This window comes from Strigops habroptila, unplaced genomic scaffold (genome assembly GCF_004027225.2).
Source record: "Strigops habroptila isolate Jane unplaced genomic scaffold, bStrHab1.2.pri NW_022045633.1_ctg1, whole genome shotgun sequence".
Taxonomy (NCBI): Eukaryota; Metazoa; Chordata; class Aves; order Psittaciformes; family Psittacidae; genus Strigops; species Strigops habroptila.
In genome coordinates this window covers 136,216-163,723 of record NW_022651109.1, presented here as the reverse complement: position 1 = coordinate 163,723, position 27,508 = coordinate 136,216, and the positions used below count along the sequence as shown (strand labels likewise).

The 27,508-nt window shown below is 61.2% G+C and overlaps 6 protein-coding genes across 9 annotated transcripts in view; 3 read left to right on the top strand and 3 right to left on the bottom strand.

Moving 5' to 3' along the window:
* LIN37 (lin-37 DREAM MuvB core complex component) overlaps nt 1–3,275 on the bottom strand; it is a 4,221-nt gene extending 946 nt beyond the window's left edge. Inside the window, exons 1-6 of the mRNA XM_030475174.1 lie at nt 3,075–3,275; nt 2,375–2,450; nt 1,999–2,049; nt 1,674–1,703; nt 1,363–1,442; nt 111–286 (exon numbers count right to left, since the gene is read on the bottom strand). Coding sequence (XP_030331034.1) covers nt 111–286; nt 1,363–1,442; nt 1,674–1,703; nt 1,999–2,049; nt 2,375–2,450; nt 3,075–3,108 — 447 coding nt within the window. The 5' untranslated portion in view covers nt 3,109–3,275. The remainder of the gene's footprint in view (nt 1–110; nt 287–1,362; nt 1,443–1,673; nt 1,704–1,998; nt 2,050–2,374; nt 2,451–3,074) is intronic.
* Nucleotides 3,276–3,552: 277 nt separating this feature from the next.
* On the top strand, nt 3,553–6,192 carry LOC115603370 (putative uncharacterized protein DDB_G0290521). 4 transcript variants are annotated; one of them, XR_003989856.1, is made up of 5 exons: nt 3,554–3,640; nt 3,736–3,779; nt 3,872–4,767; nt 4,954–4,962; nt 5,004–5,073. XR_003989856.1 is itself a non-coding variant. In XM_030475187.1 (5 exons), the coding sequence occupies exons 1-5, from the start codon at nt 3,632–3,634 to the stop codon at nt 5,257–5,259; spliced, it is 918 nt and encodes a 305-aa protein (XP_030331047.1). In that variant the 5' UTR covers nt 3,557–3,631; the 3' UTR covers nt 5,260–6,192. The 4 variants fall into 4 exon arrangements, 3 of the variants coding, with proteins under 3 accessions (XP_030331046.1, XP_030331048.1, XP_030331047.1); XM_030475187.1 differs by lacking the exon at nt 4,954–4,962 and adding an exon at nt 5,214–6,192 and having other exon boundaries at nt 3,557–3,640; nt 3,872–4,623; nt 5,064–5,130; XM_030475186.1 differs by having other exon boundaries at nt 3,553–3,640; nt 3,872–4,646; nt 4,774–5,054.
* Nucleotides 6,078–11,025, bottom strand: RBM42 (RNA binding motif protein 42). Its single transcript, XM_030475173.1, has 10 exons — nt 10,813–11,025; nt 10,216–10,348; nt 10,048–10,132; nt 9,884–9,949; nt 9,622–9,782; nt 8,698–8,907; nt 8,415–8,600; nt 7,769–7,889; nt 6,749–6,943; nt 6,078–6,329 (listed from the first exon to the last, which is right to left on the bottom strand). The coding sequence occupies exons 1-10, from the start codon at nt 11,019–11,021 to the stop codon at nt 6,217–6,219; spliced, it is 1,479 nt and encodes a 492-aa protein (XP_030331033.1). The 5' UTR covers nt 11,022–11,025; the 3' UTR covers nt 6,078–6,216.
* A 136-nt stretch (nt 11,026–11,161) lies between these two features.
* Nucleotides 11,162–13,384, bottom strand: TYROBP (transmembrane immune signaling adaptor TYROBP). Its single transcript, XM_030475195.1, has 5 exons — nt 12,371–13,384; nt 11,755–11,775; nt 11,540–11,656; nt 11,341–11,384; nt 11,162–11,256 (listed from the first exon to the last, which is right to left on the bottom strand). Exons 1-5 carry the CDS (start codon nt 12,414–12,416, stop codon nt 11,209–11,211), a joined length of 276 nt encoding a protein of 91 aa, XP_030331055.1. The 5' UTR covers nt 12,417–13,384; the 3' UTR covers nt 11,162–11,208.
* Nucleotides 13,385–14,645: 1,261 nt separating this feature from the next.
* On the top strand, nt 14,646–19,524 carry LOC115603369. The gene is made up of 2 exons (XM_030475184.1): nt 14,646–15,138; nt 16,474–19,524. Exons 1-2 carry the CDS (start codon nt 14,646–14,648, stop codon nt 19,062–19,064), a joined length of 3,084 nt encoding a protein of 1,027 aa, XP_030331044.1. The 3' UTR covers nt 19,065–19,524.
* Nucleotides 19,525–20,099: 575 nt separating this feature from the next.
* On the top strand, nt 20,100–26,792 carry LOC115603374 (synaptophysin-like protein 1). Its single transcript, XM_030475192.1, has 5 exons — nt 20,100–20,196; nt 21,376–21,494; nt 22,987–23,197; nt 24,917–25,093; nt 25,921–26,792. Exons 1-5 carry the CDS (start codon nt 20,128–20,130, stop codon nt 26,026–26,028), a joined length of 684 nt encoding a protein of 227 aa, XP_030331052.1. The 5' UTR covers nt 20,100–20,127; the 3' UTR covers nt 26,029–26,792.
* Nucleotides 26,793–27,508: the final 716 nt, after the last annotated feature.

Below are 27,508 nucleotides of genomic sequence, written 5' to 3'. Positions count from 1 at the left end.
AGGATGTTGGGTCCCCCCCAGCCCCATACCTGAACCTTAGAACCTCCCCCAGCCCCACAGCAAGACATTGGGGTCCCCCCCAGCCCCATAGAAGGCTGTTGGGTTCTGACCTGTGGTCGCGGGGCTGGAGCCGTGTGTGGGGCTGGAGCCGCGAGTGGGGCAGGATGTGGGGCAGGAGCCGTGGGGCAGTTCCGCATCCAGGCGCGACACACGGGGTACAGGGGGGTCCCCTCGGGGAACTGCCCCAGCTCAACGCTGCGGTCGAAGAGCTTGATCACGTACGTGTCTATGGGGCAGCCCCATAGCGAGGTGTGGGGCAGAGCCATAGAGAGATGTGGGGGGAAAGAACAGAGAACATGAAGTTAGACACAGAGAAAGACCCATAGAAACACTCCCAACCCCATAGAACCCCCCCACAGGAACACTCTCAGCCCCATAGACACAGACTCTGCCCCACAGAACCCATCCCTGACCCATAGAGACCCTCCCAGCCCCATAGTGGGAGTGTGTCATGCCATAACGCTATAGGGCAGCCCCATAGCAGGTGTGTGTCACTCCGTAGCAGGTGCGTGTCGCCCTATATCGCTATGGGGCAGCCCTATAATGGGTGTGCGTCTCCCCAAAGCACTATAGGGCAGCCCCATACTGTGTCCGTGTCACCCTATAGCAGGTCTATGCTGCCCCGTAACAGGTGTACATCACCCCAAAGCACTATAGGGCATCCATAGCGGGTCTGTTCCACCCCATAGCGGGTGTGTATCACCCCATAGCAGGTCCGCTCCGCCCCACAGCACTATGGGGCAGCCCCATAGTGGGTCCGTTCCGCCCCATAGCAGGTGTGTGTCACCCCACAGCGGGTCCGCTCCGCCCCACAGTGCTATGGGGCAGCCCCATAGCGGGTCCGCTCCGCCCCACAGTGCTATGGGGCAGCCCCATAGCGGGTCCGCTCCGCCCCACAGCGCTATGGGGCAGCCCCATAGCGGGTCCGTTCCACCCCATAGAGGGTGTGTGCTGTCCCATAGCGGGTCGGCTCCACCCCACAGCGCTATGGGGCAGCCCCACAGCGGGTCCCTCCGCCCCACAGCGCTATGGGGCAGCCCCACAGCGGGTCCGCTCCGCCCCACAGCGCTATGGGGCAGCCCCATAGCGGGTCGGCTCTGCCCCACAGCGCTATGGGGCAGCCCCACAGCGGGTCCCTCCGCCCCACAGCGCTATGGGGCAGCCCCACAGCGGGTCCGCTCCGCCCCACAGCGCTATGGGGCAGCCCCATAGCGGGTCCGCTCTGCCCCACAGCGCTATGGGGCAGCCCCACAGCGGGTCCCTCCGCCCCACAGCGCTATGGGGCAGCCCCCCTGCACTCACTCGGCCGCTGCACCGGGTCCGGCCCCTCCTCCGCCTCCCGGCGCTTCTTCCGGCGCTGCTGCGAGAAGCGGCCCGAGGGCCTGGGGGGGCGGGGCCACGGCGGTCAGGCCACGCCCCCTCACACAACCCCCTCCCACTCCTTAGCCCCGCCCCTCCCCTAAGCCCCGCCCCTCACAAACCCCTCCCTCCCCAGGCCCAAGCTCTGCCCCAACCCCTCCCCTTAGCCCCGCCCCTTCTCTTAAGCCCCGCCCCATTGTTAAGCCCCGCCCCTTCTCCAAGCCCCGCCCCTTCCCTTAAGCCCCGCCCCTCACCTCTTCCCAGGGGCGCTGGGCGACGCCTCCCTGCAGTGAAACAGGGCGTTAATGGGAGAATTTGGGGGGTCCTGACCCCCCCCGTGACCCCCAAGTTGGGGGAATCCCCCCCCCAGGGACACCCCAGAGTGGGGTGAACCCCCCCACGGGGCACAATGTGGGGTGTCACCCCTATAAGCCCCTCATAGGACGCCAAAAGTGGGGTGGCCCCCCCGTAACAGACCCCTAAAGCGGGTTTCCCTCCCCATAGACCCCCCCAAAGTGGGGTGTCCCACCCATAAGGGGCCCCAAAAGTGGGGTGACCCCCTCCCAGGACCCCCCTTACTTGGTCAATGCGTCTCCAGGTGCTTTTCCTGTCTCTTCCTCCATGGATTCGCTGCACCCCAAAACCAATGGCGGTAAAAGGGGGGGCTCCCAAAAGCCTTTAAGCTTTTGGGACCACCCCCCCAACTTATGGGGACCCCCAAACCCCCTTCAGCCCCCCCATAAGCTCTTGGGGTCCCCCAAGTCCCATAGACCCCCTTTAACATCTGGGGTCCCCCCAAGTCTTGAGCCCCCCCCAGAAGCTTTTGGGGTCCCCCCAAGCTCCCAAACCCCCCCCATCATTTGGGGTCCCCCTTAGCTCCTCCCCCCCCCCTTTTGGGGTCTCTCCCCCTCCTTTTGGGGGTGCCCCCCCCATTTTTGGGGGTCCCCCCCCTCACCGTGTGCCCCGGCTCCGCTCCATCAGCTCCTGCAGCACCGAGTCCAGGCGGCTCCGGGCGGCCGCGGCCTCCAGCTCTATATGGGGGGGGGGGGGATATTATGGGATGGCTGAAGGGGACCACAATAGTGGGGTTTGGGGGGCAGGGGAAAGGGGGTGTTGTTATGGGGTGGTTAAAGGGGGATAATGGGGGGTCATGGGGGTCCCCAAAGTGGGTTATGGGGGGAGATAGAGGGGAAATGGGGGGAAATGGGGGGCAATGGGGTGGGGGGGTCATTATGGGGTGCCTAAAGGGGGTTTTGGGGGGAAATGGGGGGTTAATGGGGAGAAATGGGGGTTATTGGGGTCCCCAAAGGAGGTTATGGAGAGGAATAGAGGGGAAATGGGGGGGAAATGGGGAGAAATGGGGGGCAATGGGGAGGGGGGGTCATTATGGGGTGCCTAAAGGGGGTTTTGGGGGGAAATGGGGGGTTAATGGGGAGAATTGGGGGTTATTGGGAGCCCCAAAGGGGTTTTGGGGGGGTTATGGGGCAGGAGAGAAGGGAAATGGGGATTATTGGGGTCCCTAAAGGGGGTTTATGGGGGGGATGGGGGGAAATGGGGGGGAATGGGGGTTATTGGGGTCCCTAAAGGGGGTTTTGGGGGGCTATGGGGTGTCAATGGGGTGTCAATGGGGCGCTATGGGGCACACACACACTCACCTGGTTTCTCCACCTTCACTTTCACGGCCAACATGGCGCCGGGGGGGGCCCCCCAACTCCTGCTGCCCTATGGGGGGGCTATGGGGTGTCTGGGGGTCTCTATGGGGTCTCTATGGGGTCTCTATGGGGGTCTATGAGGACCCGCCGCTCGCCCTCACCGCTCCCCTCCGCCGCCGCTGCCGCTCTCCCGCCTCTGATTGGCCGGCGCGCCAGTCAGTCTCCACCAGCAACCAATCAGCGCCGAGAAGGCGGTGCCTGGAAGCCCGCGCGCGCAACGCATGCCGGGAGTTGTAGTCGCTCCCCCACCTCTCCTCCTCCTCCTATTGGCTGCGGCCCCGCTTGTCGTTGCCTGCAACCAATCAGCGCCCGAGAAACCGCCGGGGGGGCGTTGCGCGGCGCGCAAAGAACGACGGGACTCGTAGTCGCGCCGCCGCCGCCATGTTGAGAAGTGGGCAGTATCCGGCCGCGGTGGGGGGGGGGTGTAACCGGAAGCGCCGTTGCCCGGCAACGCGCGCGCGAGGGGTGCCGGGAAGGAACGGCCGCGGCCTGCGCGCCCCATGGAGCCGGTGAGGCCTCGGCGAGACCCACAAGTGTGGGGCGGGGGCTGACGTCACTGCCACGTCACTGCCACGTCACGCCTCCCCCCCGCATCTTCATGCAGGGCCTGGACCTGGAGGAGCGCACGGATTGGCTGCTGCGGAGGAGGTAAGGAGAAGGGGGGGGTGCCCCCCGCGTGACCCCCAAGGCGCCTCCCCGTTGGTCCTTCCTCATCCCTCCCCTTTCCTCCTCCCCCCCAGCTACGCCCTCCTCCAGCGGGGTCCCGCCCCTCGCCCAGGCCCCGCCCCCGCCCCCTGCGCTGGCCCCGCCCCTTCCGGGGACCCCCTCCTCCAATGGCGGCTGCGGAGGAGGGCGGAGCCCGCAGAGGAGCCCCAATGGGGGCGGCCATGTTGGACATCACGTGACCGCTCGGAGGCGCCGAGGCCTTTGGGGAAGGACTCCCGTGAGCCCTTGCGGCTGGAGCCGCGCTGGAGGCCATGTGACCCTCGTGGTGAGCCACAGCCAATCGGGAGCGGCTCCCAGGAGCCGCTGTGGGGGCAGCCATGTTGGATGTCACGTGACCCATGGGTGGCGCCGAGGCCTTTGGAGGACTGCTCCCATGATGCTTTGCGGCAGGAGCCGCCTGTGAGGTCACGTGACCCCTGCGAGTCACCGCAGCCAATCAGGAGCAGCTCCCAGGAGCCGCTGTGGGGGCAGCCATGTTGGAGGTCACGTGACTCGGTTGATCCCACAAGGCCTACAGAGGACAGCTCCCATGAGCCTTTGCGGCAGGCGCCATGTTCGAGGTCACATGACCCCTGCGAGGCCTCACAGCCAATCAGGAGCCGCCCCCAGGATGCTTCGCGCCGGGGGACGCCATTGCAGGAGCGCTGCGCCCACGGTGCCGCGCGGGAGGAGCCATCTTTGAGGTCACGTGACAGCCAGGAGGCACCACAGCCAATCAGGAGCGGCTCCCAGGATGCTTTGCAGCCTATCAAGGACGGCACCCACGGTCTGGGGTCACTTATGGGTCCCTGAGAGTCACTTATGGGTCTCAGGGTCTCACTTATGGGTCTGGGGGGGGCCACTTATGGGTGCAAGGGGTCACTTATGGGTCTTAGGGTGTCCCTTTTGGGTCCAATAGTGTCACTTATGGGTCTCAGGGTCTCATTTATGGGTCCAAGGGGTCACGTATGGGTTCCTGAGGGTCACTTATGGGTCCAATAGTGTCACTTATGGGGCTGGGGAGTCACTTATGAGTCCAAGGGGTCACTTATGGGTCCAATAGTGTCACTTATAGGTCTGTAGCTGTCACTTATGGGTCTGGAGATGTCACGTATAGGTCCAAGGGGTCACTTATGGGTCTCAGGGTCTCACTTATGGGTCCATGAGGTCACTTATGGGTCTGGGGTGTCACTTATGGGTCCAAGAGCATCACTTCTGGCCCCATAGATGCTCCGGTTGATCCCATCCTGCGGCTGCTCCGGCGCCGGCGCCGGCTCCTGTGGCAGAGCCTGAGGTGAAGCCCCGCCCCAACCCCTCAAGCCCCGCCCCCTCCGAGCCCCGCCCCTCACCCCCCCTCTCTCACCCCCCCCCCCCCAGGGCCGTGGACTCCGTCCTGGCGGCGCTTCCGGACAACAGCCACTGATGGGGACCAAGATGGCGGCCGCGGCTCGGGACTACAACTCCCATCATGCACCGCGCTGCCATAGAGCCTCAGTGATGCTCCACTTCCGGGACTACACCTCCCATGATGCTCTGCGGTGTCCATAGGGCTCCGCTATGGCGGCGCCCAGCCCGGACTACAGCTCCCATCATGCCTCGCGCGTCCCTTTGGCACCCGTTGAAGCTCCACTTCCTGTACTACAGCTCCCATCATGCGCCGCGGGCAGGATGCGCCTATTGGCCAAGCCCAGGCGCAGGGGGCGGGGCTTGAAGGAGGTGGGAGGGACCTCGGGGGCTGAGGTCCTGGAAGGGCCATAGAGCAGGTCCTACGGGGATAACGTGTAAATAAAGCCGGTCCTACGTTAATTATATGTAAATAAGAGTGCTCTTGCCTTAATTATATGTAAATGAGGGTAATCTTATGTTAATTACATGCGAATGGAGTTGATCTAATGTGAATTACATGTGAATGGGGTCTACATTATGCTACTTACATATGAAATGACACGGGAATTATGTTAATTACGTGTAAATGAGGTCGAGCTTATGTTAATTACATGTAAATGAGGCCGATATTAGGTCAATTGCATGTAAATGAGCTCGATATTAGGTTTATTTCATGGAAATGGGGTCAATCTTAGCTCAATTACATGTAAATGAGGTTGATCTTAGCTCAATTACATGTAAATGAGGTCGATATTATGCTAATTACATGTAAATGAGATTGATATTACACTAATTACATGTAAATGGACCCGATCTCATGCTAATTACACACAAAGAAGCACGACACCAGGCTAATTCCACGTAAATGAGCTCACCTTTATGTTAATCAAACAGACCCGACACCACTTCCAAGCCCCAAACCCACCTTTAACCCCCGCCCTCCACAGGCTCCGCCCCCTCCGGCTCTAGCCACGCCCCCCCGCTGCTGACGTCATCATCTGAGACCCAGCTTCTTCTTCTCGCGCTGCTTCCGGCGCACGACCTCCAGGTTCCGGTCCTTCCACATGCTCTTCCGGAGCTTGATGGGCCGCGAGCCCACGTACTTCCCTGGGGGCGGGGCCAAAAGGGGGCGGGGCCAGAGGGGGCGTGGCCAGAGGGGGGTGGGAGGGGTCAGGGAGAAAAGGGAGGGGGGAGGAGGAGGGGATTAAGGGGGGTCCATGGAGGGGGAAAGGGGGTGTTTGGGTCACTAAAGGGCAGCAATGGCAGCACATGGCCCCATAGCCCCATATCCCACACCCCATAACCCATATCCCATATCCCACACCCCATATCCCATACCCCATATCCCACACCCCATATCCCACATCCCACCCCCCCATCCCATATCTCATATCCCACATCCCACATCCCGCACCCCATATCCCATACACGACACCCCATATCCCACACCCCATATCCCATATCCCATAACCCACACCCCAAATCTCACACCCCACAACCCACACCCCATATCCCCCATCCGGTACCGTTCATCTCCCTCATGGCCCTGACGTAGTCGTTGGGGTCCTTGAAGGACACGAATCCGTAGCCCTTGGTCTTCCCCGTGCGCTTGTCGCGGATCACTTTGGCCTTCAGGAAGGAGGGATAACGGCCAAAGGCTCTGGCCAGGATGTCGTCGTTCACCTCGTTGCCGAGGTCCCCACAGAAGATCCGGAAGTCATCTGGGAACATGGGATATGGGGACATGGGGATATGGGGAGATGGGACTATGGAGACATGGGACTGTGGGGCTACAGTGACATGGGGTTATGGAGAGATAAGACCATGGCTACATGGGGCTATGGGGACATGGGGAGATGGGGCTATAGGGAGATGGGAATATGGGGAGATGGGACATGGGGACATGGGGAGATAGGATATGGGGACATGAGGCAATGGGGAGATGGGGTTATGGGGACAGGGGGCTATGGGGCTACGCTGACATGGGGTTATGGAGAGATGGGGCTATGGGGACATGGGACTATGGGGAGATGGAGACATGGGGAAGTGGAGCTATGGGGAGATGGGATATGGGGCATGGGGCTACGGGGACATGAGGCTATACACAGATGCGGCTATAGAACACGGGGCAATGGGGTATGGAAACATGGGGAGATGGGATATGGGGCAATGGGGCTATGGGACATGGGGCTATGGGGAGATGGGGCAATGGGGCTATGGGGAGATGGGGCTATGGGGCTATGGGGAGATATGGCTATGGGGAGATGGGGCAATGTGGCTATGGGGAGATGGGGCTATGGGGCTATGGGGAGATGTGGCTATGGGGAGATGGGGCCATGGGGCTATGGGGAGATGTGGCTATGGGGAGATGGGGCTATGGGGACATGTGGCTATGGGGAGATGGGGCTATGGGGCAATGGGGACACGGGGCAATGGGGAGATGTGGCTATGGGGAGATATGGCTATAGGGAGATGGTGCAATGGGGCTATGGGCAGATGGGGCTATGGGGAAATGTGGCTATGGGGCAATGGGGCAGGCTCCGTACCCGCGTCCCACTCGAGCAGGCTGGGGTCCTCCCAGCTGCTGCCGGCGGCCGTGCGGATGCAGCGCTTGAGCCGCTCCCCCCGCCCCTTCTTCTTGTCCTCCGGAGACGGCTCCGCCCCCACCTGCCGGGGGCGGGGTCAGGCGCAGGACACGCCTCCCTTCCCGCCTGGCCACGCCCCCTCCTCCTCCTCAGCCCCCTCCCCATTGGCTATTGAGCCACCCCCTCTGCTCAGGCTCCACGCCCAACCCCATCAAGCCCCGCCCACAATGCACAAGCCACGCCCCCCCAGGAACGCCCACTGCCTTGTATGGAAGCCCCGCCCACAAAGAGCCCGCTCTGCCCTTAAACCCTGCCCACCCACTAGCACCGCCCCATTGAGTCCCTTCCCAGCCAATGAAAACCACCCTTCCCACAAGCTCCACCCCGCCTTAGCCTCATCCCCTTGCGCTAAACCACGCCCCCTTAGCCACGACCCTTCATAAGACTCCACCCCCTTTAGACCCGCCCCATTGTTCCCTTCCAATGAAAACTGCTCCTTCCCACAAGCTCCACCCCCAGCACCAGCCTTAGCCCCGCCCCTTTCCTACCCCACCCCCTTCCCCGCTTAGCCCCGCCCACTCCCCCAGTAGGCTCCGCCCCTCCTTACATCCGGGGTCAGGAAGGTCGGCTCCGGGGGGCGTGTCCTCCGCGCTGGGCGGGGCGCGGGGTGGGCGGGGCGCGGCTCCACGGTGGGCGTGGCCACGGGGTGGGCGTGGCCTGAGGGCAGGCAGGGCCCAATGTCGGGCATGGGGGGGGGCGGCAGCGCCCGCGATGGGGGGGGGGCCGGCTCCTCCTATGGGGTCAACGGGGAGGGGGCGTGGCTTAGGGTTTAGCCACGCCCCCTCCCCTTTTTTGGCCACGCCCCCCCCCGCTCTGGAGGATGCTCCCACCTGGATCTTGCGCGCGGGGGGGTACACGGTCGGCGCCGCCTGGATCACGGTGGGGGTCAGCTTGGGGGGGGGGGCGACCGGGACCCCCAAAGAGGAGGAGGAGGAGGGAGGGGGAGGGGCTGTGGAAGGGGAGGGGGAGGGGGTGGGAGGTGGGGGGCGGGGCCCAGCCACCAGAGGGGTCAGTGGGGTCACGGGGGAGCCGCTTCCCACCTATGGGGGGGGATAAAGGAGGGTTATATACAGATAGAGCCCCCCCACGCCCATATACCCCCCCTTTGTAACCCCATAGCCCCCCCATTACCCCCCATTCACCCCATTTCCATCCCATTCTCCCGCATTCATCCCCTAAATGCTTCCTTTAACCCCCCATTTACCTCCATGGAACCCCAAATCCCCACTTAACCCCCCCATTTCATCTCAACACCCCTTTAACTGCCCCATAGTCCTTCTATTAACCCCCATTAAGTCCCATTGACCCCCAGAACCCCCCCAATGCCCCCATAACCCCCCCTTAACCCACCCATTGACCACCAGGACCCCCCAATCTCCCCTCCTGTCCCCCATTAACCCTCCCTGTACCCCAAACCCACCCATTACACCCCCCAATCTCATTCATTCTCTCCTTAAACCCCCTCTTAACCCCCATTGTCTCTTCAGGACTCCCCCAATTCTCCCTTAGTCCCCCGCATTAACCTCTAGAACCCCCAAAATCCCCCCCTTAACCCCCATTGTCTCTTCAGGACTCCCCCAATTCTCCCTTAACCCCCCCCATTAACCTCTAGAACCCCCAAAATCCCCCCCTTAACCCCCCATATCCTTCCCATTAACCTCCATTAACCCGCCATTAGCATCCCATTCACCCCACAGCCCCCCCATTAACCCCCATTGACCGCCCATAGCCCCCCATTGACCCCCCCCACTCACAGGGGCGGGGCCTCGCAGGGGGGTCCCCAGCGGGGGGAGGGGCGCCGGGGGGGGCCGCTGCAGGGGCGGTGCCATCAGCAGCGGGGGGGCGGGGGGAGGCCCCAGGGGAGGGCCCACGATGGCCCCGGGGGGGGGGCGCAGGGATAGAGACCGGGGGGCACCTGTAAGAGACAGAACGACGTGTCAGCCCCCCCATATCCCCCCATTTACCCCCCTCAACGTCCCCCCATTGACCCCCCCATTTCCCCCTGTTCCCACTCACCAGAGCGCTGCAGCACGTGGGGGACAAAGGCCGGTCTCAGCACTGGTGGCCTCTGTGGGGACACAGCTGGGGGGGGGACACACATAAAGGGGGTGTGGGGTGAGTGCATTGGGGTCACCCCAAAGCGCTTGGAGACACTTTGGGGGGGGGGACACGACACCGACCTGGACCCACAAATGGCACCGGGGGGGCTCCAATGGGGGGGACGGTGGCGGCGGCGGCGGCGCGAGCCTCGAGGCTCTGTTGGACCTGAACGGAGGTGAAAGGACATGAGGATATGGGGCAATGGGGGGGCCATGGGGAGGGCTATGGGGGGGTCCATGGGGTGTCACCTGCTGGTAGGTGTTGGTGGCAATGATGGGCCGCAGGACAGGGGTCACGGGGGGCACGGCCATGGCCGATGCTGGGTCCCCAGTACTGGGGGGTGCAGCCGGGGTGGGGGCTCCCAGCACCTCCTGCTCGAACCTGGGGGGGGACAGAAGGGGTCAGGGGGGTGCCCAGTCCCCCCCATCACCGCCCAGTCCCCCCATTACCCCCCAATCCCCCACATCACCCCCCAATGGAACCTTCCACCCACACCCCCAGGGACTCCGTATAGCCCCGCCCACTCCCTTAGCCCCGCCTCCTTCACCTCCTCAAGCCCCGCCCACTCCGTGTTGCCATGGGAATCCCTCTTCATGCCCCCCCCCCCGTTGCCAGGGCGACCCCAAGCCCCGCCCACCATCGTTGCCATGGGAACCTGCGGCCGCCCATGCCCCAGGCCCCGCCCACTCTGCGTTGCCATGGCAACCCCTCTCCATGACCCCCTCCGTTGCCATGGCACCCCCCCCCCCACGGGCTCCGCCCGCCCCCCGTTGCCACGGCAACCCTGTCTCCCCCCCCCCCTTCCCCCCCGTTGCCATGGTAACCCCGTAGCCCCCGCCCCTCACAGCGCCATCTCGGCCTCCATCTCCTTCAGCCGCTCCTCGCCGCTCTTGGCCGGCCCCGCTCCCGCCGCCGCCGCCGCCGCTGCCCCGTTCCCGGTCACCGCGGTCGCTCCGTTCCCGGTCACGGCCGAGGCCGCAGCTCCGGGACCGGGACCAGGCCCAGGCCCGGCCGCTGGAGCCGCCGCCGCTGCGGGAGCCGCAGCTGCCGCCATGATGGCAAAGGAGGGAAGAGCCACTTCCGGCGCATGGCGATGACGTCACGAGCACGCCGCAAAACCACCCCCCCCTTCCCCAGCGACTCGGAAATGAGGCGAAAAAGGGAAAATTGAGGCAAAAAGCTGTTTATTGGGGTGGGGGAGGGGCCAGAGCCCGGTGTGGGGGGAGGGGGAGGGGGCGGGGCTATCGCTTGAGCTCGCTGTAGACGTCTCCACGTGCGCCCTGTAGCTCCTGGGGGGCAGAGGTCGGGTCAGCCGCGCCATATAAGGGCAAAGCTCCGCCCCCTTGCCCCTCCCACACACGCCCTGATCTCACCTGATAGGTCGGCTCCACCTCCTGGGGGCGGGGCTTGGGCGCGCCTGGGAGGGGTTAAGAGGGCGGGGTCAGTGAGGGGAAGCTCCGCCCACCGCTGGCCACGCCCCCATGGCTCCGCCCTCTCCCATTGGCTCTGCTACTCCCCATGACCCCGCCCATCCCTCCTGGCTCCGCCCCCTCCCCTTGACCCCGCCCTCACCTCTCTGGCCCCGCCCTCCCAGGCAATAGGCCCCGCCCGCGATGAGCAGCGTCATGATGATGTCAGCGGCCACCAGAGCTGCGATTGGTCCCGGGCCCGGCAGGCAGGAGCTGCAATCTGATTGGATGGATGGGAGAACATGGTGACCCCCCCACGTGGTCCCACTTGACCTCGGGGGGGGGTGGGGCGTGGGGTTGGAGGGGGCGGGGCCTCACCTCCCTCTGCAGCGGCCAATCCTGGATGGAGACATGAGGGAGGCGTCATGTGACAGCGGTGGAAGCTCCGCCCCCTCCCTCCCCATTGGCTCCTCCCTTCTTTGCTCCTCCCACCACATTGGCTCCTCCCCCATTGGCTCCTCCCTCCCCATTGGCTCCTCCCCTATTTGCTCCTCCCCTTCCCATTAGCTCCTCCCCTTGGCCCTTCCCACCCCATTGGCTCCTCCCCCATTGTCTGCTCCCTTATTAGCTCTTCCCTCTCCTATTGGCTCCTCCCACCCCATTGGCTCCTCCCCTTTGGCTCCTCCCACCCCATTGGCTCCTCCCACCCCATTATCTCTTCCCCATTGGCTCCTCCCACCCCATTATCCCCACCCCATTGGCTCCTCCCACCCATTGGCCCCTCCCCCATTGGCCCCTCCCACCCCATTGTCTCCTCTCACCCATTGGCCCCTCCCCTATTGGCTCCTCCCCCTACACCTGGCCCCTCCCATTGCCTCCCCCCCCCAATTGGCTCCTGTTGCCGGGGTGGGCGGGGCCGGGGGGTTACTGTGGGTGGGGGGCAGTGGGCGGAGCCCCCGGAGGGGGGCGTGGCCTCGGGGGGGCGTGGTCTCACCCATCAGCAGCAGCAGCAGCAGGAGCAGTGCGGGGGGGGGGCTCATGGCGCCACCGGACACGGACCCGCGCGGACAATGGGGAAGTGGGAGGGGCCAATGGGGAAGCCCCGCCCCCTTTGGTCACGTGGGTTAAACTCCGCCCCCCCTTCCTCCTTTACTTCCCTTTTTGGGTGGGCCCCGCCCCCTTACGGTAAGCTCCGCCCCCTTACGGTAAGCTCCGCCCCTTGCGGTGTGTTAATTATGCAATAGGAGCCTTAATTACCCCTTGGGGGCTGTTAATGACTCTTTAGGGCTTTTGATTGCTTTTTGGGGCTATTAATTATGCCTGGGTGCTGTTAATTAACCTATTGGGGCTATTAATTACTCTTAGATGGCATTAACTACCCCATGGGGGCTGTTAATTACCCCCTGGGGGCAATTAATGACCCCTGGGGCATTTCAGTTACCACTTTAGGGCTGTTTATTGCCCCTTGGGGGCTGTCAATTACCCATTGGAGGCTATTAATTACCATTAGAGACCATTAATTACCCTTTGGAGCCGTTATTTATCCCTTGTGGGCCATTAATTACCCATTGGGGGCTGTTAATTAGTCGTTTGGAGCTGTTAATTATGCCTTGGGGCTATTAGTTACCCCTTGGTGCTGTTAATTACCCCTTTGGGGCTATTATTTACTCTTCAAGGAGCATTATTTACCCCATGGGGATATTAATTACAGGAATTGGGGCTATTAATTGCCCACTGGGGGCTATTAAGTATCTCTTGGGGCTATTAATTACCCTTAGGGAGCATTAATAACCCCTTTAGGGCTATTAATTACGCCTTTAGGGCTATTAATCGCCTATTGGGGACTGTTAATTACCCCTTGCGGCTACTCGTTACTCCTAGAGGACATTATTTACCTTTAGAGAGCATTAATTACCCCATGGAGGCTATTAATTACCCCAGTAGGGCTATTAATTGCTCTTTTAGGGCTACTAATTACCGTTTGGGGCTATTAGTTACCCCTAGAAAGCATTAATTACTCTTAGAGAGCAGTAATTACTCCTTTAGCGATATTAATGACTCTTTTAGGGCTATTAATGACCCCACCACTGCTAATTACCCTCCCCCTGCGCAGGCTTGGCCGTGGCTCCGCCCCCCGCGCTCTGATTGGCCGCCGGGGTCCTTGGTGGGCGTGGCCACGCTCCCCCGCCCCTCCCCAGCGCGGTGCACTCCGGGAAGGGTCCGGCGGCGCGTGCAGCGGCGCGGTGTAACGTGAGCCCGGCGGACGAGACCATTCCCGGTAACGGGAGGGGAGAGGGGGGGCGCTGGGAGAGCCCATTGGGGGGTTGGGGGGTTTGGGGGGCTTGGGGAGGGCTGGGGGGGGTGTAGGGACCATTGCGGCCCATGGCGGGTGGGTTGGGGCTGGGAGGGACCATTGCGGCCCTTGGGGGGGGGGGGGGTTTGGGGCTGGGAGGGACCATTGCGGCCCTTGGGGGGGGGGGTTGGGGCTGGGAGGGACCATTGCGGCCCATGGCGGGGGGGGTTTGGGGCTGGGAGGGACCATTGCGGCCCTTTGGGGGGGGGTTGGGGGTCACATTCACCTTTAGGGTTCCCTCATCGCCCCCTTAGTGTTAGCTCTCTCTCTAAGTCCCCCCATCACCCCCCATCACCCCCTTAGCGTATCCCCATCGCCCCCCATCACCTTTAGGTCCCCCCCATCCCCTTTAGGGTGTCCCCCCCTCTAACCGTGCCCCCCGTTCCCGCTGCAGGCCATGCCCCCCCCGCGCTGCCTGCACTGCTCGCGCCCCCCGGCGCTGCTGTGGCTCCCCCCTTCACCCCCCATTACTCCCCATCACCCCCTTAGTGCATCCCCATCACCCCCCATCACTCCCTTAGTGTGTCCCCATCACCCCCTATCACCCCCCATCACCCCCCATCACCCCCTTAGTGCATCCCCATCACCCCCTATCACCCCCCATCACTTCCCATCACCCCCTTAGTGTGTCCCCATCACCCCATCACCCCCATCACCCCCTTAGTGCATCCTCATCACCCCTCATCACCCCTCATCACCCCCTTAGTGTGTCCCCATCACCCCCTATCACCCCCCATCACCCCCTTAGTGCATCCCCATCACCCCCCATCACTTCCCATTAACCCCTTAGTGTGTCCCCATCACCCCCCATCACCCCCCATCACCCCCTTAGCATGTTCCCATCACCTTTAGGTGCCCCCCATCACCTTTAGGGTGTCCCCCCCTCTAACCGCGCCCCCCGTTCCCGCTGCAGGCCATGCCCCCCCCGCGCTGCCTGCACTGCTCGCGCCCCCCGGCGCTGCTGCGCCCGCGCTGCGGCTCCCCCCTTTGCCGCGGCTGCTTCGTGCGGCGCTTCGAGGCCGAAGCCCTTCGCTCCCTGGCGCCGGGCTCCCGCCCGCCCGCGCCGGGTCCCGGCGCCACCGTGGCCGTGGCCGCATCCGGCGGGAAGGACTCGACGGTGCTGAGCCACCTCCTGCAGCGCTTCGCCCCGCGCCTGGGCTGGCGCCTGGCGCTGGTCTCGGTGGACGAGGGCATCGCCGGGTACCGGGAGGCGGCGCTGGCGGCCGTGCGCAGGGGCCGCGGCTCCCCCCCGCTCCTCGTGCTCTCCCACCGGGAGCTGTTCGGCTGGAGCGTGGATGAGCTGGGGCCGGCGCTAGGACCCGGCTCCCGCTGCACCTTCTGCGGCGTCATGAGGAGGCAGGCGCTGGAGAGGGCGGCCCGGCTGCTGGGCGCCGACTGGATCGCCACTGGTGAGGCCGGGGGGGACTGGGGGGGACTGGGAGGGACTGGGAGGGGATTGGCATGGACTGGGATGGGATTTGGAGGGGCTGGGATAGACTGGGAGGGGATTGAGGGGGACTGGGATGGACTGGGAGGGGATTGAGGGGGACTGGGATGGACTGGGAGGGGATTGAGGGGGACTGGGAGGGGATTGGGATGGAGTGGGAGGGGATTGGGATAGACTGGGATAGACTGGGAGGGGATTGGGAGGGATTGGGATAGACTGGGAGAGGATTGGGGGGGACTGGGAGAGGATTGAGGGGGACTGGGATGGACTGGGAGGGGATTGGGATGGACTGGGATAGAGTGGGAGGGGATTGGGAGGGATTGGGATAGACTGGGAGGGCATTGGGGGAAACTGGGAATGGGTGGGAGGGGATTGGGATGGACTGGGAAGTGATAGAAGGGGATTAGGGGGCATTGGGAAGGGACTGGGGTAGATTGGGATGGACTGGGATAGACTGGGAGGGGATTAGGATGGACTGGGAGAGGATTGGGGGAGACTGGGAGGGGATTGGGGGGGACTGGGATAGACTGGGAAGGGATTAGGATGGACTGGGAGAGGATTGGGGGAGACTGGGAGGGGATTGGGATACACTGGGAAGCGATAGATGGGGACTGGGAGGGGATTGGGGGGGACTGGGGAGTCACTGGTGTCACTGGTGTCACTGGTGTCACTGGTTCTGAGTGGTTCTAGTTGCACGTAAGGTGTAAGTGCTTGTAGGTGGGGTGCAGCTGCTTATAACTGGTTGGAACCGGATGGAACTGGTTCTAACTGGGTTGGAACTGGTTGTAACTGGTTCTAACAACTGGTTATAGCGGGATGTAACTGGTTATAGGTGGTTATAACTGGTTATAACTGGTTCTAGGTGGATATAATTGAGTACAAGTGGGATGTAACTGGTTCTAACTGGTTGTAAGTGGGATGTAACTGGTTCTAACTGGATGTAAGTGGGATCTAACTGGTTCTAACTGGTTGTAAGTGGGGGGTAACTGGTTCTAACTGGATGTAAGTGGGGGGTAACTGGTTCTAACTGGATGTAAGTGGGATGTAACTGGTTCTAACTGGATGTAAGTGGGATGTAACTGGTTCTAACTGGTTGTAAGTGGGGGGTAACTGGTTCTAACTGGATGTAAGTGGGGTGTAACTGGTTCTAAGTGGATGTAAGTGGGATGTAACTGGTTCTAACTGGATGTAAGTGGGGGGTAACTGGTTCTAACTGGATGTAAGTGGGATGTAACTGGTTGTAACTGGTTGTAACCGGTTGGAACCGGTTGTACCCGGTTGTACGCGCTCCCCGCAGGGCACAACGCCGACGACATCGCTGAGACCGTCCTGATGAACTTCCTGCGCGGGGACGTGGCGCGGCTGCGGCGCACGGCCACCGAGGCCACCGGCGGCACCGGGGACCCCACGGGGACCTCCAGGGACACCGGGGACACCATAGAGACCTCCAGTGACCCCATAGAGACCTCCAGTGACCCCATAGGGACCTCCAGTGACACCGTAGGGACCTCCAGGAGCTCTGGGACCACCAAGAACCCCATGGAGAGCACCAGAAACCCCATGGGAGACACCCCGGAGGCTGCTGTGAGGTCCATGGAGATCAGTGCAGGCTCTGTGACCACCGAGGACCCCATGGACACCACCAAGAACCCAATGGAAGCCATCAAGAACCCAATGGAAGCCATCAAGACCCCAATGAAGACCCCCATAAACCCCATGGACACCACCAAGAACCCCATCAACACCACCCCAGACCTTATAGAGACCCTGATGAGCTTCATGAAGGTCCTTATGGGGTCTCCAGCCACCCCAAACCCTATGGAAACCACCCCAAACCCCACAGAAACCACCCCAAACCCCACAGAAACCACCCCAAACCCCATAGACACCACCCCAAACCCCATAAAGACCACCAAGAACCCAATGAAGACCCCCAAGAACCCCACGGACACCCCCATAAACCCCATAGACACCACCAAGAACCCCATAGACACCACCCCAGACCCTATAGAGACCCTGATGAGCTTCATGAAGGTCCCTATGGGGTCTCCAACCACCCCAAACCCCATAGACACCACCCCAAACCCCATAAATACCACCCCAAACCCCATGGACACCACCAAGAACCCAACGAAGCCCATCAAGAACCCAGTGAAGACCCCCAAGAACCCCATAGCCACCACCCCAGACCCGGTAGAGACCCTGATGAGTTTCATGAAGGTCTCTATGGGGTCTCCAACCACTCCAAACCCCATAGAAACCACCCCAAACCCCATAGACACCACCCCAAACCCCATAAATACCACCCCAAACCCCATAGAAACCACCCCAAACCCCATAAAGACCACCCCAAACCCCGTGGACACCACCCCAGACCCTATAGAGACCCTGATGAGTTTCATGAAGGTCCCTATGGGGTCTCCAACCACCCCAAACCCCATAGACACCATCAAGAACCCAATGAAGACCCCCATAAACCCCATGGACACCACCAAGAACCCCATAGGCACCACCCCAAACCCCATAAATACCACCCCAAACCCCATGGACACCCCCAAGAACCCAACGAAGCCCATCAAGACCCCAACGAAGACCCCCCTAAACCCCACAAACACCCCCAAGAAGCCCCTCAAGACCCCAGCGGAGCCCCCTCAGGCCAGCGGGAAGCCCTCGGGGGCGCCGTGGCCGCCGGTGCCGCGGTGCAAGCCGCTGCGCCACGCCTACGAGAAGGAGATCGTGCTCTACGCCTACTTCCAGGGCTTGGAGTACGTGAGCACCGAGTGCGTGTACGCGCCGCAGGCCTTCCGCGGCCACGCCAGGGCCCTGCTCAAGGAGCTGGAGGCCGCCAGGGCCCCGGCCGTGGCCGCCCTGGGCCACTCGAGCCGCCGGCTGCGGGTGGGTGCTGAGGGCGGCGGCAGGGTGCTGGGCGCCTGCCGCAGGTGCGGGTTCGCCGCCAGCCGGGAGCTGTGCAAGGCCTGCGTGCTCCTGGCCGCCCTAGAGAGGGGCAGGCCCAAGGTGGGGCTGGGGAAGAGGGCGCTGGAGGTGGCCAAGGAGGAGGGGGATGGGGGGAGGGGTGGGGGGTGGGGGGGTGTGGTTGTAGGGGTGAGGGTCATGGGCATGGGGGCTATGGGGCGGGTAGTTGTGGGGCTGGGGGTCATGGGGGTAATGGGGATGGGGGCTATGGGGTGTGTGGTTGTAGGGGTGAGGGTCATAGGGGTGATGGGCATGGAGATGGTGGCCATAGGGGTGATGGGCATAGGGATGGGGGCTATGGGGATGGGGGCTATGGGGTGTGTGGTTGTAGGGCTGGGGGTCATGGGGGTGATGGATATGGGGATGGGGGCAATGGGGTGTGTAGTTGTAGGGCTGGGGGTCATAGGGGTGGTGGGCATGGAGATGGTGGCCATAGGGGTGGTGGATATGGGGATGGGGGCAATGGGGTGTGTGGTTGTAGGGGTGAGGGTCATAGGGGTGGTGGGCATGGAGATGGTGGTCATGGACCTGATGGCCATAGGGGTGAGGGACATGGGGATGGTGGTGGCCATAGGGATGGTGATCATGGAGCTGATGGCCATAAGGGTGAAGGAGGTCATGGTCATGGGGATGGAGGCTATGGGGCGTGTAGTTGTAGGGCTGGGGGTCATGGGGGTGATGGGCATGGGGATGTTGGCCATAGGGGTGATGGACGTGGGGATGGGGGCAATGGGGATGGGGGCTATGGGGCGTGTAGTTGTAGGGCTGGTGGCCATGGGGTTGGTGGCCATAGGGTTGACCGCCATGGGGCTATTGGCCATGGGGCTATTGGCCATGGGGCCGGTGGCCGTGGGGCTGTCGACCCCCTGGCGGGGGTGGAGGTGGAGGTGGTGGGGGCCGGGGGCCGGACCCTGAGGCGACGGGTGCTGGGGCTGGGCCGGGCCCGGGGGGCCCTCAACATCTGGGACTTCTGATGGGGCACTTGGGGGGAAGTTGGAGGCGCTTGGGGGTTATTGGGGTACTTGGGGGGTGCTTGAGGGGCACTTGGGGGCAGTTGTGGGTCCCTGGGGGCAGTTAGAGGGACTTGGAGGGCAGTTGTGGGGCGCTTGAAGTGGTTGGAGGGCAGTTGGGGGGGTCCCCATTGGGGGGAGGGGGGTGGGTGCGCTAGGACCCAGGGCAGGAGGGGGCGTGGCCTTACCCAAGGAAGCGGAGCCACCCGTGGAAACCACGCCCCTCCCTGCTGCCGATTGGCTGTTGTGTGTGACATCATCAATGGCCCCTCCCGGGGGGGGGGGGGCTTGTGGCTCCCTATGTGAAAGAGCCGCGAGTCATGGGCGGGGCCATGCAAATGATGTCAATAAACTGATTGAAGGGATTGGTTGAACGTGTTAATGGGCGGGGTCTCGGGGGGGCGTGGCCACGCCAATGGAACCCAGTGTCAATCATCGGCTATGCAAATGAGGCGGTAGGGGAGGCGTGGCTATGCAAATAAGGGAATTGGGGCGGCTGGGGTTAATGGTGGGGGGGCGGCTTGCTATGCAAATTAGAGCCGAAGGGCGGGGTCGCGGCGCGAAAGGGGCGTGGCTCCGTATGCAAAAGAGCCGCGAGGAGGGGGCATGGCCAGGCGTGCAACATGAGCTGGGGGCGTGGTCGAGTATGCAAATGAGCATCTCCAATCATCGGGAGGCGTGGCCACGAAGTGAGAGCTACGGAGGGGCATGGCCACGTATGTAAATGAGCGGGCACATGCGGAGGGGGCGTGGCCACGGCCGCGGGGGGGGGGGGCGCGGCTCGGCTGCGCACTCATAATGGAGAGGGGGCGTGGCCTCGTATGTAAATGTAACACCAACATGGGTAGGGGGCGTGGTTTCGCATGCAAATGAACCGCCGCGTTCCCGCGCAGCTCCTCCCTTTCCTTCCTTCCTTCCTTCCTTCCTGCTTTCCCGCCTCCCTGACGTCACTTCCGGCGCGGGGGAAGATGGCGGCTCCGCGGTGGAACCTGGGCCCGACCCGGGAACCGCTCGGGCTGATCCGGGCCCTGCAGGGGGTGAGCGGGGCGCGGGGGGCACCGGGGGGGGAGCGGGATAGGGCGGGGAGCGGGGTGGGGCGGGCTGGGGTGCGGGGGGGGGGGGCACTGAGAGGGGAAGGGGGGGGCTGGGAGGTGAAATTCCCTTTTTTCCCGCAATTCCAGTTCGAAATCCCGAATCCCGACCCCGGGTTCCCGCTTTTGACCCGTTCCCCGCCTCGTTTTTTGCCCCCAAATTCCCTCTTTTTGCATCGATTCCTCTTTAAAATCCCAAAATGCCGCTTTAAATCCCCAAATTCCGCCTTTTGAGCCATTTTCCGGCTCATTTTTACCTCAAAACCCCCATTTTGGGCTCGGTTTTCCCCGTTTTCTGGGGGGAAATCACATTTTGGGTGGGATTTTGGGCTGGAATTCCCATTTTTCCCATCAGTCCCACTTAGAAATCCCGAATTCCCCCCTCAAATTCCCACAATTCCACCTTTTGACCCATTTCCTGCCTCACTTTTACCCCAAATTCCCATTTTTTCCACCAATTCCTATTGAAAATTCCAAATTCCAGCCCCAAACATTCAAAATCCCCCCTTTTGACCCTTTTCCCACCTCGTTTTGCCCCAGAATTCCCACTTTTCCCATCAATTCCTATTTAAAATCCCCAAATTCCCCCTTTTGACCCATTTCCTGCCTCATTTCCCCCCCAAACCCCCATTTTTGGCTCAATTTCCCCCCTTTTTTTTTGTGGGAACCCCATTCCAGGCAGGATTTGGAGCCAGAATTCCCCCTTTTCCCACCTTTTCACCCTTTCCCCCTTCATTTTCCCCCCCAACCCCCATTTTTGTCTCCTTTTTCCTCCCTTTTTTGTGATAACCCCATTTCAGGCAGGATTTTGGGCTGAAATTCCCACTTTTTGCATCAACCCACTTAGAAATCCCAAATCCCACCCCCAAACTCCCCAAAATTTCCCTTTCTGACCCATTTTTACCTCAAAACCCCCATTTTTGCCTCATTTCCCCCCTTTTTTTGGTGGGAGCCCCATTCCGGGTGGGATTTTGAGCCGGAATTCCCACTTTTTCCCCTTCCCCTCTCATTTTTCCCCCCCAAAACCCCCATTTTTGGCTCGTTTTTCCCCGTTTTTTGGGGGGGAAGCCCATTCTGGGTGGGATTTGGGGCCGGAATTCCCAACTTTTCCTGCTTTTCCCGCAGTTCTTTTCCATCTTCGCCTTCGCCACGGTCGGGGGGTTCCGCGGCTCCGTCGGGTTCCGCCTGAGCTGCGCCGGGAGCCCCAACGCCTCCAGCAGCGCCCCCTTCGCCTACCCCTTCCGGTGAGACACCCCCCCCCGCGCTCCGATTGGCTGCCGGGAGGGAGGGGGCGGAGCCTCGGCCCCCTGCTCCGCTCCCACCCTCATCCCTCCTTGATCCCACCTCGATCCCACCTCGATCCCTCCTTGATCCCACCTTGATCCCAGCTCCATTCCCACCTTGATCCCACCTTGATCCCAGCTCCATTCCCACCTTGATCCCTCCTTGATCCCACCTTGATCCCTCCTTGATCCCTCCTTGATCCCAGCTCCATTCCCACCTTGATCCCACCTTGATCCCAGCTCCATTCCCACCTTGATCCCACCTTGATCCCAGCTCCATTCCCACCTTGATCCCACCTTGATCCCTCCTTGATCCCTCCTTGATCCCAGCTCCATTCCCACCTTGATCCCACCTTGATCCCAGCTCCATTCCCATCTCCATTCCCACCTTGATCCCATCTTGATCCCACCTCCATTCCCATCTCCATTCCTGATTCCCACCTTGATCCCATCTCCATTCCCAGTTCCCACCTCAAATCCCACCTTGATCCCATGTCCATTCCCATCTTCAGTCCCACCTTGGCTCCACCTCCATTCCCAATCCCCACCTTGATCCCACCTCCATTCTCATGTCCATTCCCACCTTGATCCCATTCCCGATCCCACCTTGATCCCACCTCCATTCCCACCTTCATCCCACCTCCATTCCCACCTCCATTCATGTCCATTCCCACCTTCATCCCACCTCAGATCCCACCTTGGTCCCATGTCCATTCCTGCTTCCATTCCCTATTCCCACCCTCATTCCCACCTCAATCCCCACCTTGATCCCACCCTTATTCCTATCTTCACGTATGGGATGGGGTGGGAGATGCCTGGAGCTCCATGAGGGTCCCTCAACCAAGGAGCAGTTGGGTTTGGGACCTCAATGGGGACCAAACCCCATCCATGGGACACGTGGGGTGGACACTGGAGCTCTGGGAAGGGTCTGGAGATGGTTGGAGCTCCATGAAGGTCCCTCAACCATGGAGATGAGCAGGAGAAGGTGGGGTTGGGACCTCTGTGGTTGGTCAATGAGAACCTGTAGGACATGGTGGAGCTCTGGGAAGGGTCTGGAGATAGTTGGAGCTCCATGAAGGTCCCTTAAACATGGAGATGGGCAGGAGAAGTTGGGGTTGGGACCATCTGTAGGACACATGGGATGGACACTGGAGCTCTGGGAGGGGTTTGGAGCTCCATGAAGGTCCCTTAAACACGGAGAAGAGCAGGAGAAGTTGGGGTTGGGACCATCTGTAGGACACACGGGATGGACACTGGAGCTCTGGGAGGGGTTTGGAGCTCCATGAAGGTCCCTTAAACAAGGAGCACTTGGGTTTGGCACCTCCATGGTGACCACCCCCCCCCGTAGGACACATGGGATGGACACTGGAGCTCTGAGAAGGTCCAAGAGCTTCGGGATGGGTCAACCCCAGCATGGAGAAGCCCCCTTTGAACCCCCTTTTGCCGCCCTCAGGATGAACCTGGCCACCTTCACGCCCTCGTTGACCACCATGTGCAACCAGACGTGGCCCATGGACGTCCACCTGGTCGGGGACTTCTCGTCCTCGGCGCAGTTCTTCGTGGTGGTGGCCGTCTTCTCCTTCCTCTACAGCCTGGGGGCCCTGGCGCTCTACCTGGGCTACCTGCACCTGTACCGGGGCGCCGGGGGGAGGCTCCCGCTGGCCGTGAGTCTTCTCCAGGGGTGGGAGCGAGCGGGGGGGGGGGTGGGGTCCTGGGGGGTTCCTCGGTCATCTGGTCTTCAGATGTTGTCATCCAGGATCATCCAACCTTCAGCCATCGTCATTCAACCTTCATCCAACCTTCAGCCGCCTTCATTCACCATCATTCACCATCATCCACCTTCATCCACCTTCATCCACCTTCATCCACCTTCATCCACCATCATCCACCTTCATCCAACCATCATCCAACTTTCATGCACCTTCATCCAACCTTCATCCAGCATCATCCAACCTTCATCCACCATCATCCACCTTCATCCAACCTTCATCCAACCATCTTCCATCCATCCAGTCACCATCCACCATCATCCAACCTTCACCCACCATCATCCAATCACCACCCAACCTTCATCCAACCATCTTCCATCCATCCAACCTTCATCCATCATCATCCAGTCACCATCCACCATCATCCAACCTCCATCCAATCACCATCCACCACCATCCACCATCATCCAGTCACCATCCAACCTTCATCCATCCATCCAATCACCATCCACCATCATCCAACCTTCATCCAACCATCTTCCATCCATCCAATCACCATCCACCACCATCCAACCTCCATCCAATCACCATCCAACCATTGTCCAACCATCTTCCATACATCCAATCACCATCCACCATCATCCAGCCTCCATCCACCATCATCCAACCTTCATCCACCACCATCCAATCACCATCCACCATCATCCAATCACCATCCAACCATTGTCCCACCATCTTCCATCCATCCAATCACCATCCAACATCATCCAACCTTCACCCGCCATCATCCAATCACCATCCACCATCATCCAACTTCCATCCAACCACCATCCAATCACCATCCACCCATGTTGGTGTTCTCCATCCACCACCTCGCTCCTCTCCTGCCCTCCCATTGGTCACCCACCACCTCCTCGCCCCCCAATCCCAGCCCAGCTCCCCCCATTGCTCCCATGGGCCTCCAATCCCATCAGCCTTTGCGCCTGGGAGGTGCCCCTGGTGGGGTGGGACGGGGGGTGGGACATTGGGGCTGCTCCATAACCCTCCTTTGACCTTCTCTCCTCCTGCTGCCATGGACAGGACACAGGGTAAGGATCGGCCCTTCTTGCCTTTGGGGTCCCACCACGGTTTGGGGCCCACCACAATGGTCCTCTGCACCGCCGGGCTCCAGAACACGTGGTGTCCACCATCATTGTCCTCTCCCAACCCCACTTTTGGGGTCCCCCCCTATGTCTCTGGACCTCCAAGCTCCATAGCACTTGGTGTCCACCATGTTCCTCCTCTCCAACCCCATAGTTTTGGGGTCTCCCTCCATGTTTATGCCTCTTGGGCTTCACCACCATTGTCCTCTGCACCTCCAAGCTCCATAACACTTGGTGTCCACCATGTTCCCCACCACTTTTGGGGTCTCCTTCCATGTCTCTAGGTCTTGGGGGCCACCACCATTGTCCTCTGCACCTCCAGGCTCCATAACACTTGGTGTCCACCATGTTCCCCACCACTTTTGGGGTCTCCTTCCATGTCTCTAGGTCTTGGGGGCCACCACAATGGTCCTCTGGACCCCCAAGCTCCATAACACTTGATGTCCACCACATCCCTCCTCTGCCCCACGGGATCTGATGCCCACCCCCAGTGTCCTCTCCTACCTCCTGACCTCTCCCATGTCTCCCACAGGACTTCTTGGCCACCGCGGCCTTCTCCTTCCTGTGGCTGGTGGCCTCGTCGGCCTGGGCCAAGGCGCTGACGGACATCAAGGCCTCGGTGGCGGCTCCTCTGCCCCACTGCCACCCCCCGGCTGTGACGTGCCACCGCGACGGGGCCACCCCCATGGGCGCCCTCAACGTCTCCGTGGTGGGTGCTTGGGGGGGGGAGGGTGGGAGGAACCTTCTGAGGAGCCTTTTGGGGACCCTCTTGAGGAACTTCTCAAGAAGCTCAATTGGTTCCATCGAGGAGCTTCTTGATGGAACCTCTTGAGGAACCTCTTGGGGACCCTTTTGGGGACCCTTTAGGGTTCCTTCTTGAGGAGCTTTTGGGGACCCTCTTGAGGAACCTCTTGAGGTTCTTCCGTCAGTTGCATCAAGAAGCTCCTTAAGAGGTTCCTCAAGAGGTTCCTTAAAGAGGTTCCTCAAGAAGCTCCTTTAGAGGCTCTTCAATGGGTTCCATCAAGAGCTTCTTAAGGAGCTTCTTGAGGCCCCTTTTGGGGAGTCTCTTGGGGACCTTTTGGGTTTCTTCTTGATGGAACCTCTTAGGGATCCTCTTGAGGAGCTTCTTGATGGAACCTCTTGAGCTTCTTGAGGCCACTTTTGAGAAGCTTCTTCAGGAACCCTCTTGAGGAACCTCTTGAGAACCCTTTGGGGGCCCTTTTTGGGTTCCTTCTTGAGGAACCTCTTTGAGGAGCCTGTTGAGCTTCTTGCTGGGCCCTATTGAGCCTCTTGAGGAACCTTCTGGGGTCCCTCTTGAGGAACCTCCTGAGGAGCTTCTTGATGGAGCTTCTTGAGGCCCCTTTTGAGGAGCTTCTTGAGGAACCTCTTGAGAACCCTTTGGGGGCCCCTTTTTGGGTTCCTCCTTGAGGAACCTCTTGAGACCCCAATGAGACCCTTGCTCTGCCCCAGCCTGAGGTTGTCCCCTTGCTCCTGGCGCTTGGTCTCACATCTCCATCCCCTTCCCCCCCCCATCAGGTCTTTGGCTTCCTCAACCTCATCCTTTGGCTCGGCAGCTCCTGGTTCGTCTTCAAGGAGACCAAGTTCCACCAACCGCCGGCCCCCCCGGCCCCCGGCCCCATGTAACCTCCATCGCACGTCCCACCGCCCCCCCGGTGGTGGCCACCTCCTGCCTCCGGCTCCTTTAGGTCAATGGGGGCCCTTTGGAGCTGCTTTTGGGTGGTGGGTGAAGCTTCTGCTCCTCCCATGGGAGGAGATAGAGGAAGGTCCATGTGGTCCTCGTGGGGCAGGGGGGTGGAGGGGACCCATGGGGGGGTGAGGATCAGGCCATGGGTGAGGTGAGGACGTGGGTTCTGGGTTCAACCACATCTCAGGTGGGTTCTTCTGCGCCAGGAGGTGGCTTCTCCAGGGCTTCGCTCGAGCAGCCACGGCCCCAGCTTGGCCCCGATTGGTCCTTTCCCGTGTGGTCTCGCTCAGGATTGGGCGGCTTGAGCTTCGGCCTCATCCTCATTGGGTGGCGTGGAGCTCAACGGAGATCACGTGGGCTTGGGGACCACCAATGGGGCGGGAGCAAGAAGGGCTCGGCCAATCAGGTGGAGACCTGGAGGTGACCATTGGTGGCCTCTGATTGGCCGCTGGCAGCGGTGGGGATGGGAGACGTGGCGGCCATCTTGGTCCCCCCCCATCTCCTCCACCATCACACTCCTCCTGCCCTTCTCCCCCCCCTTGGGCAGCCATATTTGAGGTGACCATCACTTGCTGGAGCCCCTTGAGGTCATCTCCAACCACGCCCTTGATGCCCCCTTGGGGCCACCTCCAGGGGGGTCCCTGGCCCCCATCTCCCCCCTTTGTGGTGTCTCCTTCAATAAAGACTTTAGTGGAGAAGCCCATGAAGATCTCCGAGGGGGTTTGGGCCACCAAAGACCATGGTGGGACCTCTTGGGGGTGGTGGGACCTAGAGATGCACTCAACGTTGGGTTTGCTCCTACTTTATTGTTCCTCCCCCCCCAATGTGGCTCCTTCAGGAGCTCTGGTGTGTCCCACCATGTCCATGGCCTCCAGAGCTGGGGGGTGGTGGCCCAGCCCCATGGCTTGTGTCCATAGAGGTGGTGTGTGGTGGCCCAGGTCCATGGTGGTCCAGGTCTGTGTCTTTGAGTCCCTACTTGTAGTCTCTGGTGGTCCCTGATGGTCTGTGGTGACCCAGGTCTATGTCCTTGTGTCCCTACTCATAGTCTCTGGTGGCCCAGCTCCATGGATGGCCCTGTATGTGGTCAATGGTGGCCCATGGTGGTCCAGATCCATGGTCCGTGATGGTCAATGGTGGCCCATGGTGGTCCAGATCCATGGTCCATGATGGTCTATGGTGGCCCATGGTGGTCCAGCTCCATGGTCCATGATGGTCTATGGTGGCCCATGGTGGTCCAGATCCATGGTCCATGATGGTCTATGGTGGTCCAGCTCCATGGTCCATGATTGTCTATGGTGGCCCATGGTGGTCCAGATCCATGGTCCATGATGGTCTATGGTGGCCCATGGTGGTCCAGATCCATGGTCCATGATGGTCTATGGTGGTCCAGCTCCATGGTCCATGATTGTCTATGGTGGC